Source organism: Typopeltis vanoorti, chromosome 22 (assembly GCF_054136105.1).
Source record: "Typopeltis vanoorti isolate ZY-2024b chromosome 22, IOZ_Tvanoo_1.0, whole genome shotgun sequence".
Lineage (NCBI taxonomy): Eukaryota > Metazoa > Arthropoda > Arachnida > Uropygi > Thelyphonidae > Typopeltis > Typopeltis vanoorti.
This window is the reverse complement of record NC_143570.1, coordinates 686,402-700,141: the sequence shown is the minus strand read 5'-3', so window position 1 is coordinate 700,141 and position 13,740 is coordinate 686,402. Positions and strand designations below refer to the sequence as shown.

The following is a 13,740-nucleotide window of genomic DNA, read 5'->3' as shown; positions in this document are numbered from 1 at the left end:
AAGGAATCAACAGCTCGAATTACCACTTAGCCAAAAAATTAGCAGGCACACTCAAGGAATTGGTAGGTCATTCCCCTTCCTACATAAAAAATACACAACATTTCATAAACAAAATTAAAAACATTACACTCAACGACCAACATCTATTAGTCAGCTTTGACATAACTTCCCTTTTCACCAGTGTCCCAAGTAATGATACTGTCTTGCTCTTACAGAACATATTTCCACACGACATCACAGCCCTCTTTGCCCACGTACTCTGCTCCGGGTATTTCGTGTGGCAAAACAATTTTTACCTTCAAAAAGAGGGTACAGCCATGGGCTCACCACTCCCCCCCCCCCCCCCCCCCAATAACTAACTTTTATATGGAAGACTTTGCGCAACGAGCTCTAGAGTCGTGATGCCTAAAGCCCAAAATTTGGCTCAGATACGTCGACGATATTTTCGTCGACGTATCTGAGCTATTTAGTATCTGAGTTATTTAGTTAGTTAATTATTATTAACTAACTAAATAACTACCATAGTTATTATAAATGGTCAAAATAGAGCTTGCAGTTACTGATAATCAAAATAAACTGATGGAATGAAAGAACCAGAACAAACAAATCTAGTTAAGAAACCATTATCAGAAATACTGTGGAGTCTCAAATGAATTTTGCATCATCCATTTTGCTAATGGTTTGGATCTACTAGATTATTTATTATACACACTTTAACCTGGATTTTAAAAGATTAATCTACCTTGAATAATTTTGATGATACAACAGTTGGATTTTTAATTGGGGAACTCTTCAATAATTATAAAGTTTACTAATATGAGAACTCTGAAGATAGGAAAGTCAAAATTTTAGAGAAACCTGTGGTTCTTTGATAAAGTACTGGCCCTTAAGTGCTCACAATCTTTATGGCTATAAGTGCACTTTTATGTAAATTGCATGTGTTTGCCTGGTTACAGGATCAAAATCCTGAGCTTCAGGAGAAAAAAACCCTTTACTAGGGTTTTTTTCTGTGAGATCAGCTAACTCGCCTTCAGTTGAAAAGCCATTGTAATTATGTTGAATTTTTTCTTGACAATTATTCATATGACTATTACACTTTTTTTATATATAATCTTTGTCAAGTAGCTTTATTTTATCCTCCTACATGTTTCACCAATTTTTTCTATTGGCATCCTCAGGGAATACAACCTAGTAAGCTAAAATGAAGGTTACAGAGGTTGTAACTGATGGTTCTAATTCATACAAAAAATTGGTATTGTGCGTGACAATGTGCGTGTCTCGTTAACGTAATTTATTCATTATGGTTCATGACGTAATTGTTATGAAAGTTCATTTCTTTCATGTTTAATGATCTGATAAAAGTTTTCCAAATTCTGGTAAAATTAGTAATAAACAAAGTATTATCAGAAATATTGTGATATTTCTGATAATATCAGAAATGATTAATTGAACCTTTAAAGAAGCAGCTACAGTCACCCGTAAAACTGAAAACCTAAACAAGAATCAAGGTCTAATTTTACCAGAAATTTGGAAAACTTTTATCAGATCATTAAACATCAAAGAAATGAACTTTCATAACAATTATGTCATGAACCATAACGAATAAATCACGTTAACGAGACATACACAACACCAATTTTTTGTATGAATTAGAACCATCAGTTATAACCTAGTCTGTAACCTTCATTTTAGCTTACTAGTTTGTATTCCCTGAGGATGCCAATAGAAAAAGATTGGCAAAACATGTAGGAGGATAAAATAAAGCTACTTGACAAAGATTATAAAAAAAGTGTAATAGTCTTATAAATTTCATTCTTCTTTAAAAAGAAATCAAAGAAACTCTCCATTATGCAAATTTTACCAAGAACTCTTTGAAGCTAACGTAATAAGTGAAAAATAAACTTTCAACATCTTTCTCTAAATCTAAAAAAAGGGTGGCACACCATTTGGCAACTCCGATAGGTAGAGATGACCTGCTAATGCTTCTGCCTGGTATCTCAACTTGGGCCTGGCTCCCACCGAAGAGACCTCAATAAAGGTCGAAACTAGTCTGGGTAGTGGCCCTTCCCTTAATGCATAACATTAGACATATCCGCAAGGAGATGTGTTTTGCATTATAGGAGATACTGAGACAGGGGTATTGGTAGCTAGCTCCACCTTTGCAACGAGTTGCCCTGATGTTGTACCACCTTACCCCAGTCCTGAAGATACTTCAGGCACAAACTTTGTTTGCTCACACTTGGATAAAGAATTAAACTAAATTTATTATACTCTAACCAAGTGAAAAATAAACTTTCAAAAGTCATGGGAGGACTTTGGGAAGAATATAGAAAATAAATATCAAGAAGGTGGCAAAATATTCTGGAGGCTGTTGAAGAAGCTTAGGAATGGAGGAAAGAGTGCTGTAAAAGGAGTTAGAGATCATAAAGATGACATAAAAACGGGAGAAAAAGATATCCTTGAAGTATGGAGTAATTACTTTGAAAAACTTCTAAATGAAAAAAGCAGTGATGACAGCATAGTGGTAAAAAACACTGACCAGGCATGCAGTCAGGAATACATATCCATACTTGAAGTAGAAAAAGCCATCAAAGACCTGAAATGTGTAAAGGCAGCAGGAGTAGATGATATTCGACCAGAAATGCTGAAGTATGGTGGTGTGAGAGTCTTACAGTGGCTGCACTGCATAGTTCAGAAGGCCTGGACAGAGGGACGAATTCCCGATGATTGGAGTAGAGCTCTCATAGTACCCATATATAAAAAGGGAAATAAAACTGAATGTGAGAATTACAGAGGTATTTCCCTACTGAGTGTTCCTGCCAAGATATATGCAAGTATACTTGAGAAACGGTTGAGAAGAATTGTGGAAGAAAAGCTTGGTGAAGAACAAGCTGGATTCAGGCCAAATAGAGGCTGTCAGGATCAGATCTTCACTTTATGACAAATAGTCGAGAAAGCATGGGAATATAACAAAGATCTGTATTTAAGTTTTGTCGATTTGGAAAAGGCATATGACAAGGTGCCAAGAGAGAAGCTATTCAATACGCTGCAGTTATATGGTGTCAATGGGGCATTATATCAAGCAATAATTAGTCTTTATTTGATTTATAAGTCGGCAATTAGAATTGAAGGAAGTACAGGAAGATTGTTTAATGTTAAATCTGGTGTGAAACAAAGATGTACATTATCCCCTCTGTTATTCATTATCTATATGGATCACATTATGAAGGAATGTGGTATTAAACCTTATATCAAAATTGGAGATGTTAATGTCAGCTCTTTGCTTTATGCGGATGATGTTATACTTCTAAATAAATCCTCTATAAGTCTGCAAGATTCTCTGACTAAATTGAATAGCTGTTGTAATAGATATGGTATGAAGGTCAGCATTAAAATGACAAAGACAATGAAAATAGGCAGAATCATTGAAAATGTCAACTGTGTTGTGACTGGAGAACCTGTGTAACAAGTAAAACATTTCAGCTATTTAGGCACGATTTTTATTGAAGATGGTAAATTAAATATAGAAACACACAACAGAATCAGCAAAGCTGGTATGGTGGGAAGTCAATTGAATAAATTCATATGGAATAAGAGAGAAATTAGTCAGAACACTAAATTAGCTGTATACAAGACAGTATTCAAACCAGTTTTAACTTATGGATCTGAGAGCTAGGTCAGAAGTAAAACACTTGACCAAAGACTAGAGACCGCAGATGTGAGAGTCCTGAGAAAGATTAGAGGTGTGAACAGATGGCATCAATGGCAATATGATATTTAAAACGAGGATATTAGGAAAGAACTTGACATTGTCAGCATCCAGGAATGCGTTAGCAGAGCTAATCTCAGATGGTATGGTCACTTAAACAGAATGGGCAAGGAAAGATTAGCAAAACAAGTGTTCTCTGCCAGGTTTGCAGGAAAACGACCCAGAGGAAGACCAAGATATAGGTGGATTGATACGGTACAAAGTGCCTTAGATGATAGAAATATAAGATCTGACAATGTTGGAGTCTTGACAAGTAACAGACTGGAAAATTGTAGATAGGAAATTAATAATGATGTAATTTTTTTCATATGGTACTATCATATCCTGTACACCCCTTGACATTACATAGCAGGAATTTGATGATGATGATGATGATGATGATGATGACCAAAAAATATATAACAAACAATAATAGCAAAATTGTTCATGCCATAGACATGAAAAGAACTTTGTATTATTTAAAGACGTCTTTTTTTTTTTTCTATTCTTTGTGTAGTTGCTAGAAGTTGTTGGTCGATGCATTCAGATTGACACATATTCTGAAGATACCAGAGAACCTCCAAATACTGAAATAGTAAGTAAAGAAAAGTTATTAATAGTGTTGTTTATATATTTAATTTAGAAACACATAGCCTCTGTTATATAAGAAAGCTATGTAATACCTAAGGTGTAATGCTTAGCGATTCTATGCATTTCTACATGGTAAGAGCACATGCAAATCAGAACATCATATTACCATGACTGATTTAATTGTATTATTAATAAATAGTTAAGATGTCAGTAGAGCCAGCCTGCTTTCAATCAAGTTTCAAATTTCATTTATATGTGCATTATGTTTTTATATATGGATCAGCAAAAAGCACCTAACAAATGGAGATATTGTTTAAATAAAGAAATGCAACAGAAATTGTATATATGGTATTAGTAGTACTTTGTGTTATTTTACTTGTATCCTTCTACTCACAACCGAGTTCACTAAGTACAAGAAAAATACGAACATTTATTTCATTGAATTTCATTAATGACCTATTTGCTTGAATTTGACGTGCTATGTGATTTATGAATCAAAAATGAATTTTGTTGTGTTCAATTAACTTCTAACTTATTAAATTAACAAGTTAGTAAAAGCACTAACTTATTAACAGCACTAATGTTCTATAGGTTCTTCAATCTCTTGTGTGATGACATTCATATTCGAAAGAAAAAAAATTACTAATTACTCCTTAGTTGCAAATATATAATCATGATGTTTATTATTTTCTAAGATCAGACAGATATTTGCTAGAATGATGTTGCCCCAATAGAGTATTTTTAATTTTGTCAGATTCTCAAGGAGTCTCTAAATCCAACTTTAGTTGAGAATATCATGTTCTTAATATAGATTTTAGTTGAGAATATCATATTCTTAATATAGATCAGGGACTTCATTACCTTAGCCTAGAAGATAGGATTTGATACAAGCTAGTGAATCTAACTGTGATCACTAAAGCTTTCTTATAGGCATCAGCATAATGCTTTTAAACTAAATTAGTCCGTGTGCTTGCACTTAAAATGATATTATGAAATATTTTTCATTGAACATTACTTACTCATTGACAGTATACATTAAATACTTCATAGAATTTATTAAAATGATCACTAATGTATAATAATCTCTTATGAAAATCTTGTGTTTGATTTCTACATTATAAGTGATCTGATTTTAATGTTATCATTTTCATAGCTAATATTTTCATTCAACCCTAATCTACTCATAGAGGACTGTGTATCCATGAACTTTTCTGGGAGTCTCCATATATTAAATTTCCAGATGTTATGGTATCTTTCCATTCCCAGTCTGTCAAGTCCTGGGGCCTTCTCTGTTTTGTAACTTTTGAAGGAGGGTGTTATTTCTTCTGGTGTTATTGGTCTGTCCATTAAAACTGAATGATGATCTGTGAGAAATTTAGTAGGCCAGTTAAGGAGATTGTTGTTTTTCTGAGGATTGATTTGAAAAAAAAAAAAAAAAAAAGAAAAAAAGCTGCTTGTAGTGGGCATAAAAGGCCTTTCAAATATCCTCAGTACTTTTTTATTAATCTTTTTGAAGCTATCTGAAAGCCTAATACCACACATATTTTGTTTGCTTATACTTAGATAAAGAATTGTACAAGAATATAATTTCTTGCTTTAATTTAGTTTAACAGTATGGTATTATAAAAACACTAACCTAACCTAACCAATAGACCAACAATCTTTGTTCCATTGAAGCTTCTCTTACAGCTGAACTCAACCCTATATCACATACCTTCCTATCTAATGGCTACAATTCCTATAGAATCAACAAAATACTTAATCCTTTCCACAAACTTCAACCTTCTCTTTAGAAAGATTATAGTAATGCTATCACTATCCAGTATGCTCATTGCCAAAATTTAGAAGAAAAATACAATCTGTGCACTGCCTTTTTCTTCTTTGTCATATTCTCCTCTCCAGATGTCAATAAAAATCATGGAAAGCCAACTATCTGTGATTGGCTAAGGGACTGCCTTCCATTCTTCCACAGTTAGCTGTGGCTAAAACAGCCTTACCCTTACCTGCTCCCTTTGGGGAATAAAAGGCACTTTTGTGGATTTATTATTTTTTAAAGCTTTTATTCTTTAGAATAATTAAAAAAAAATTTTTTTTAAATATTTTAAGTCATGTTTTATGTTTCAATTAAATTTTTGTTTATTAATATTTATTGATTTTCTTTCAATATAGCTATTTTAAATCATCATCATCATAATGCTAATTATGGATATTAACCATATTAGTCTGCTCCAGTTTCATTATCCATCTAATACCCCTCCTTTTTTGAGGTCTACCCTGCCTTCTCTTTCCAATTGATATATATTTTATTATTTGTTTAAGATATCAGGTGTTGGCCATTTAGTTTACATGTTCTATCCATTTTTGTTTATAATTGTTTAATTTTTCTTCTATTGATTTTCCATGGGGCTTCCATGGGTTCCACATGGAGCTTGCGACTTGCAGGCACGGGCATGGCTAACCCGGGGTTCCAGAGCTAAGTATGATCTATTTCAAAGCTTTTGGTCATACTTTTCTTTTACTCTTCCACTTCCTGCTTCTATCCTCATACTAACATTCTTCCTAATGAGGATTCTTTACTTAAAACTTTCTGTCTCTTTTCTTACTTACTAACCCCATGAGGAGGTCCTCCATTCTCCCTGAAGCTATTAGAGTATTCGAGGGCTAGGGGTGTTTCCTCCTCTTTCAACTAACCACTAATATTTATAGTTGTGGGCAGCAGCACTACTTATATTAACCTCCTGTACTATACTATAAGCAAGGGGAAACCACCACATTACATTCCCAAGTAAAAGCAGCAATTGAAGTTAAAAATGAAGTCAAGAACGGTGATGGAACCCTCAATGAAGGAGTCATGCCTGGCAGGAGAAGTAACCAGGCTTCTCAGGTCGACAGCCAACGAAATCCTGATACTTATTCAAAAATGAAAACAAGCAATAAGCTGAACATTAGAACATGGGATGCAAGAACACTGCTAGAATCTGGTAAAATAAAAAATGTGAAAAAAGAAATGGAAAGCCTTGAAATAGACATTCTGGGCATTAGTGAGATGGAAGGGACAGGGTGAATTCTGGAGTGGAGAATTTCGGATAATATATTCAGGACAAAAGAAGGGAGAGTCAGGCGTTGCAATAATGCTTCATAAAAAAGTTGGAAATTTAATCACTACAATAATTAACTACAGTGACAGAATCATGGCTATAAGTATTCAAAATGAACCAGTAAACCTCAATATTATAATGGTCTAAAATCAAAAGGCAGGAACTATTAAAACACTGGTTCATTGGGCCAACTCCTTTTGTTCTTCAGACGATCTCTTACAGAAAGAACTGCAATATATTACTTCTTCCTTTCTATCTAATGGATACAAGAATTCCTTCATCAAAAGAGACAGATGGTTTTAATATATCTTCCTCTTCAAATACAGAAGAAATAATACGCATTCCTATCCCTTATGTACACGGCATTAGTGAATGTATAGCAAAAGTTTTAAAACCACTGAATATTTTTGTTGCCTTTCGACCAGTCAGAAAAATCCCCACCTTTCTTACTTCTCCTGAGGACATGCTTCCACATCTTAATTATCCAGGTGTCTACCAGATTCCTTGCTCTTGTGAATTATCTTATTTCGGACAAACAAGAAGATCTGCCTCTATTTGACTAGAAGAACACCAGTCTTATATTCAGTACCTTAAACCTGAACAGTCTGGACTTGCAGAACATGCCATCTTAACCAGACATAAAGTCCATTGGAAAAAGACAAGAGTCCTTCACAAAAGTCGGTTCCTCATAGAACTCCACTTTCCTAACTTAAACAGATCTGATGGTTTACGTCTATTCCCTTTATGTGAGATAGTACTTTACAAATCAGCTAATCTTTCCTAACTTTTTATTGTGTATATATATATATTTTTATTTATTTATTTATTTATTTTTTTTTTGTTAGGAAATTTTATTGACCTTTTTAGTTATCTTACACTAGCTACTTAGGTGGTGCTTTTTGGAATTGTCAATTATTATTTAATTTCAGCTTAACATGTACTGAAGATGCCTGTGACACACAGGTGAAAATTATACTATTAAAAAGATCTTTTTACGTGAGATTTTCCTTCATTAGTATTCCCTTACTAAGAGTTATAATGGTCTACATGCCAACATCACAACATAGTGATGAAGAAATAGAAAAATTTATGAACGAATAGAAGAAATCTGGAACAGCTTTAAAGACAGAGACAATACAATAATAATGGGAGATTGGAATGCTATAGTGAGAGAAGAAGACAATGATAATGTTTCAGGAAGATTTGTTCTTGGACGTAGGAATGAAAGAGGAAAGCAATTAATAGAATTTTGTACACAAAAACAGTTAGTTATAGCAAATACACTATTTCAAGTTCCAAAAAGAAGAAGATACATCTGGAAAGTGCCTGGAGATTCAAATAGATATCAAATAGATTATCTGTAATCTATTTGATATCTATCATGATTCAAATAAAACATTGCAAAAGCTATCCAGGTGCTGACATTAGTAGTGACCATAACCTTGTCTTAATGAAAACAGAACTGAAACATAGGAAACAAATCCAAAGATACAAACCAATAAGATGGAATCTTGAAAAATTAAAGAGTAAAGAAGTAAAGAGAAGATACCAAGAGGCAACTGATCATAACATTCCAGAAAACATAAATAGTCACAATAATATTGAAAACCAATGGAATATGATTAAAGAGTTAATTACAAATTCATCAAATCAATTATTGTAAAATACAGAAAAAGAAAAAAAGAAAACATTGGATAACAGATGAAATACTTGACCTTATGGATGAAAGAAGAAAATATAAAAATGCTGTTAAAGATGGAGATGTGGCCAAATACAAATATCTTAAAAATCAAATTACAAGAAAATGTAGACAAGCCAAAAAAGAATACCTAGAAGAACAATGCAATAACATAGATGGATTATTTTAAAAAGAAAACATAGAGAGAGCCTATAAAGAAATTAACAAACTGACTTTCAAATTTAATAAGAACAGCAAAAACAATGCCATTAAAGATGAAAATGGAAAATTACTCATAGAATCTCAGGATATATTAATGGAATGGAAGAATTATCTTGAAAATCTCTATAATGGTGACAAACTTGATGTTGTTATCAGCATAGAAAATCAAAATGAAGATAATCTAGGACCCCTAATAATGCAAGAAGAATTTGATTCAGCACTATCCGAAATGAGTAAGGGAAAAAGTCCAGGTGTAGACAATATTCCTATAGAACTACTACAAAATCTAGGTGATGAGACAAAAACCTTACTCTATCAATTAATAGCCCAAATCTGTGATAGAGGAGAAATACCAAAGGAGTTCATGAAATCAACTATAATTCCAATATCAAAGAATAATAATGCAAATAAATGCAGTCAATTTAGAACTTCTTCTTCCTTTCCAGGCTTATAGTCCAAGTGGCCTGTTCCAGACTCAATTCCATCTTTTTAAGGGTCTTCCTCTGCATCGAGTACCTTTTGGGTGGTAATTTAGAATTTGTTTAGGCATTCTTAGTATGTGTTCTTTCCATTTTTCTCTATAGCAAATAACTGTTTCATTTAGGGAGGTTGTAATTCCAAGTGTTTTTCTGATTTCACTGCTTTTCATTTTGTCCATTATTGTGACTCCTTCAGTTCTGCGCAGAAATTTCATTTCGGATGATTCAGTTCTTCTTTCATCTGCTTTTTTTATTGTCCATATCTCACTGCCATAAAGTAAGGTTACTTATGTAACTTACAATACAGTAGCTAAGGTTTAGCTACTGTATTGTAGATTCTTATTCGTGTGTGTTTTTGTACATAATTGGGTTTAAAAATTTTATTTATAATGCCTGTTACTTTTAAAAAGTTTGATATCTTTGGTTCTATATCAGCTTCATTTTCATATGACATTGTGCAACCTAAATATTTGAATGTATTTACTTACTCTATTATTTTGTTGTTTATTACTATTTTGCTTCTTATTGGATTAGCACCTTTGAAGGCCATGACTTTTGTTTTGTCGGTTGATATTTCCATACCATATGTTTTTATCAGATTATTTAGACTCCATAATGATTTTTGTAGTTCCATATGTTTATATCAGATTATTTAGACTCCATAATGATTTTTGTAGTTCATCTTTATTATTTCCAAGAATTATTTGGTCATCAGCAAAAAGAAGAGTAGCTAATCTGGTGTTATGGTTTATCTCGAATCCTCCTTCATTAGTTATCTTCCATCCTTTTATGATTTTATCTATGTATATATTAAATAAAATTGGTGAGAGAGGGCAACCCTGATGTACTCCTCGATTTATTGGTTTCCAGCTTGATGTTGAATTATTGTACTTCACAGATATTTTATTATCTTGATATATATTATATAAGGCTCTAAAGAGTTGGTTTGGTATTTCATATTCTTCTAGGATTTCCCATAGTTTTTCTCTGATAATTTTATCAACTGCTTTGGTGTAATCTATAAAAGCTATGTGTGTTTCTATGTTCATTTCTCTGTGTTTTTCAATTAATAATTTTAACGTAAATGCTGAGTCTATGCAAGACCTGCCTTTTCTGAATCCATTTTGTTCTTCTATTAATTTTGGGTCTACTATACGTTTAAGTTTATATGCTAAGATTTTTGCATATACTTTATAACAGGTACTAAGTAAGCTGATTCCACGATAATTGTTACAATCAGATTTGTGTCCTTTTTTGTAGATGGGAATAACTATTGCTTTGGTCCAATCTTGTGGGCATTTTCCTTCTTTCCAGATCATATTATAAAAGTTAAGTAACCTGAGTGAGAATTCAAGTCCTGCATATTTTGATAAGTTCCAAGTTTATATTGTCTTCTCCTGGAGCCTTTCCTGTTTTGCTTTGGGTTAATGCTTCTGTTAATTCTTCTAGAGTGATGTTTTCCAAGTTATCAGAGATGTTTACAAAGGGTAGTTTTCTGTTTTGAAGGTTTTCATCATACCATAGATCTTGGTAGTAATTTTGCCATATTTCTATTTTAATAGTATTAATATCTGCTTTTTTCTCTAGTTTCATTGCTTAGATCTTTGAGGATTTTATATGCATTTGGTCTTTTGAGCATACAGTCTCTCTCTAATTTTGTTCCAAATTGTTCCATCTGTTTATACTCTTGCATGCTGCTATTGCTATGGTTTTTTTCTGCTGTATTCGATTTTTGATTCTATTATTTTTAGGTTGAGCCAGTTTTTATGTGCTTTTTTCTTTTCTTCAATAATGCATTTAATTTCATGATCCCAGTCCCTAAGGCCTCTTTTTCTTTTCCACTTTTTCTTTGTTCCTAGACTTTCTTTTGCAGCTTTTGTCATTATCGTTTTTAGGTTTGACCATTCTTCTTCTATGTTCTGATTTTGTTTTATACTTGTCATCCAGTTCTTTATTCTATTTTGGTACAAGTCTTTAATACTACTGTCGTCCAAAAGTCTAACTTTGAAAGATTCAAAATTTCTATTTTCCTTATGCATTTTTGTTGTTTTCCATCTTGGTTCCCATTTTATTTTTCCAATTAAAAGGTAAGGATCTGATTCTATTTCAGATCCTCTGTATACTCTTGTATCTATTATCATTTCTGACATTTTGATATTGCTGATTATGTAATCAATAATGCTTCTCGTGTCTCTTGCTTCCCAGGTGTATCTGTGGATGTCTTTATGTTTAAAGAACATTATTTTAAGGTTATTGCTTATAATAAAATCTCTTAATCTATTTCCATTTCTATTACAGTTAAGTTCTCCGATAGGTCCTATGTTTGGTTTATATGGTTTATTGCCAATTCTTGCGTTGAGATCTCCTACTACCAAAATGTGATCCTTAGGATTGGTCTTATTTAATATGTTCTGCAGTTGGATGTAGAAGTTTTCTGAGTCATCCTCTTTTCCTTCTTCAGGTGCATAAGTTCCAATTACTGTCATATATCCTCTGTCTATTTTAATTCTCATTTCTATTATTCTATTGCTCCAAAAGTTGTAATGGATTATATTGTTTCTAAGAGATTTATGTAGAAAAATCATTACACCAGATTTAGCTCTCTCTTCTGCTTTTACCCCACTGTATATATAGATATAATTTTCAGTTTCATCTGTTCCTCTCTGCTTTTTTTTTAGATTCTGTAATTACTGCTATTTTTACATTTCTTTCTTCTAGTGCTTGGTCCAGTTCTGTGATTTTGTGGTGGATACTTCTCACATTCCAGGTGGCTATATTCCAATAGGTGTATTTCTGCTTTTTTTTGGTAATTTTCTTCTCGAATCCTTATTCCAAGCCGGTTCGTTACCAAAAAAGTCTGTCCGTTTACTATCTTCATGAGCCAGTTTAGAACAATAGCTTTAATCCCACATGTTAGCAAAATTCTGCTGAAAATTATTCAAAATAGAATTTATTCAAAAATAGATTGTCTATTGGATGAAGACCAATTTGGATTCAGAAAGAATAAAGGAACAAGAGAGGCAATACTCTGTTTAAGAACAATAATAGAGAGAAGATTCATCATCATCATTAAATTCCTGACATATACCCTCAAGGGGTGTACAAGATATGATAGTACTACATGAAAAATTTACATCATTACTAACTTCCTATCTACAATTTTCCTCCAAATCAGTCTGTTACTTGTCAAGACTCCAACATTATCAGATCTTATATTTCTATCGTCTAAGGCACTTTGTGCCATATCAATCCACCTTATCTTGGTCTTCCTCTTGGTCGTTTTCCTGCCAACCTGGCAGAGAACACTTGCTTTGCTAATCTTTCCTCGCCCATTCTGTTTAATAGAGAGAAGATTAGACCTTAGTAAAAATACTTACATTTGCTTCCTTGATTTAGAGAAAGCGTTTGATAAAGTAAACCAGCAAATACTCCTAAATTGTCTAACTAATATCGGCATAGATTTGAGGGATAGGAAAATAATTTATCGAATTTACAAAAATCAAAATGGACTGATTAAAATCAATGATAAGGAGAAAATAATAAATATAAGGAGTGGAGTAAGACAAGGATGTATACTTTCACCACTTTTATTTAATTTATATATTGAAAAGGCCATTTGGGAAACTAAAGATAAAATAAATAGTGGCATAAAGGTAAATGGTGAGCAAGTCATGTGTATGAGATTTGCTGATGACATAGCCCTTGTAGCAGAAAACAGAAGAATGTTAAAAACAATGCTAGAATTACTAAATAATAACCTTGAAAATTATAAAATGAAAATCAAAATAGGCAAAATACCTATCAATATACAGCATATAGACATCAGCAGGAAACAAATAAGACAAGTGAAAAGCTTTAAATATTTAGGAAGCCTAATAACAGAAGATGGCAGAACAAGAGAAGACATAAGGTCAAGAATAAACA

The 13,740-nt window shown here is 32.7% G+C and overlaps 1 protein-coding gene across 4 annotated transcripts in view; it reads left to right on the top strand.

The window, feature by feature from the left end:
- LOC150094096 (HEAT repeat-containing protein 6) overlaps positions 1 to 13,740 on the top strand; it is a 446,924-nt gene that overhangs the window by 293,427 nt on the left and 139,757 nt on the right. For 3 of the 4 annotated variants that reach the window (XM_090412214.1, XM_090412212.1, XM_090412215.1), the window contains exon 16: positions 4,266 to 4,343. The exons of the other annotated variant lie outside the window; for it this stretch is intronic. In XM_090412214.1, coding sequence (XP_090268340.1) covers positions 4,266 to 4,343 — 78 coding nt within the window. The remainder of the gene's footprint in view (positions 1 to 4,265; positions 4,344 to 13,740) is intronic. 4 annotated transcript variants of the gene reach the window in all.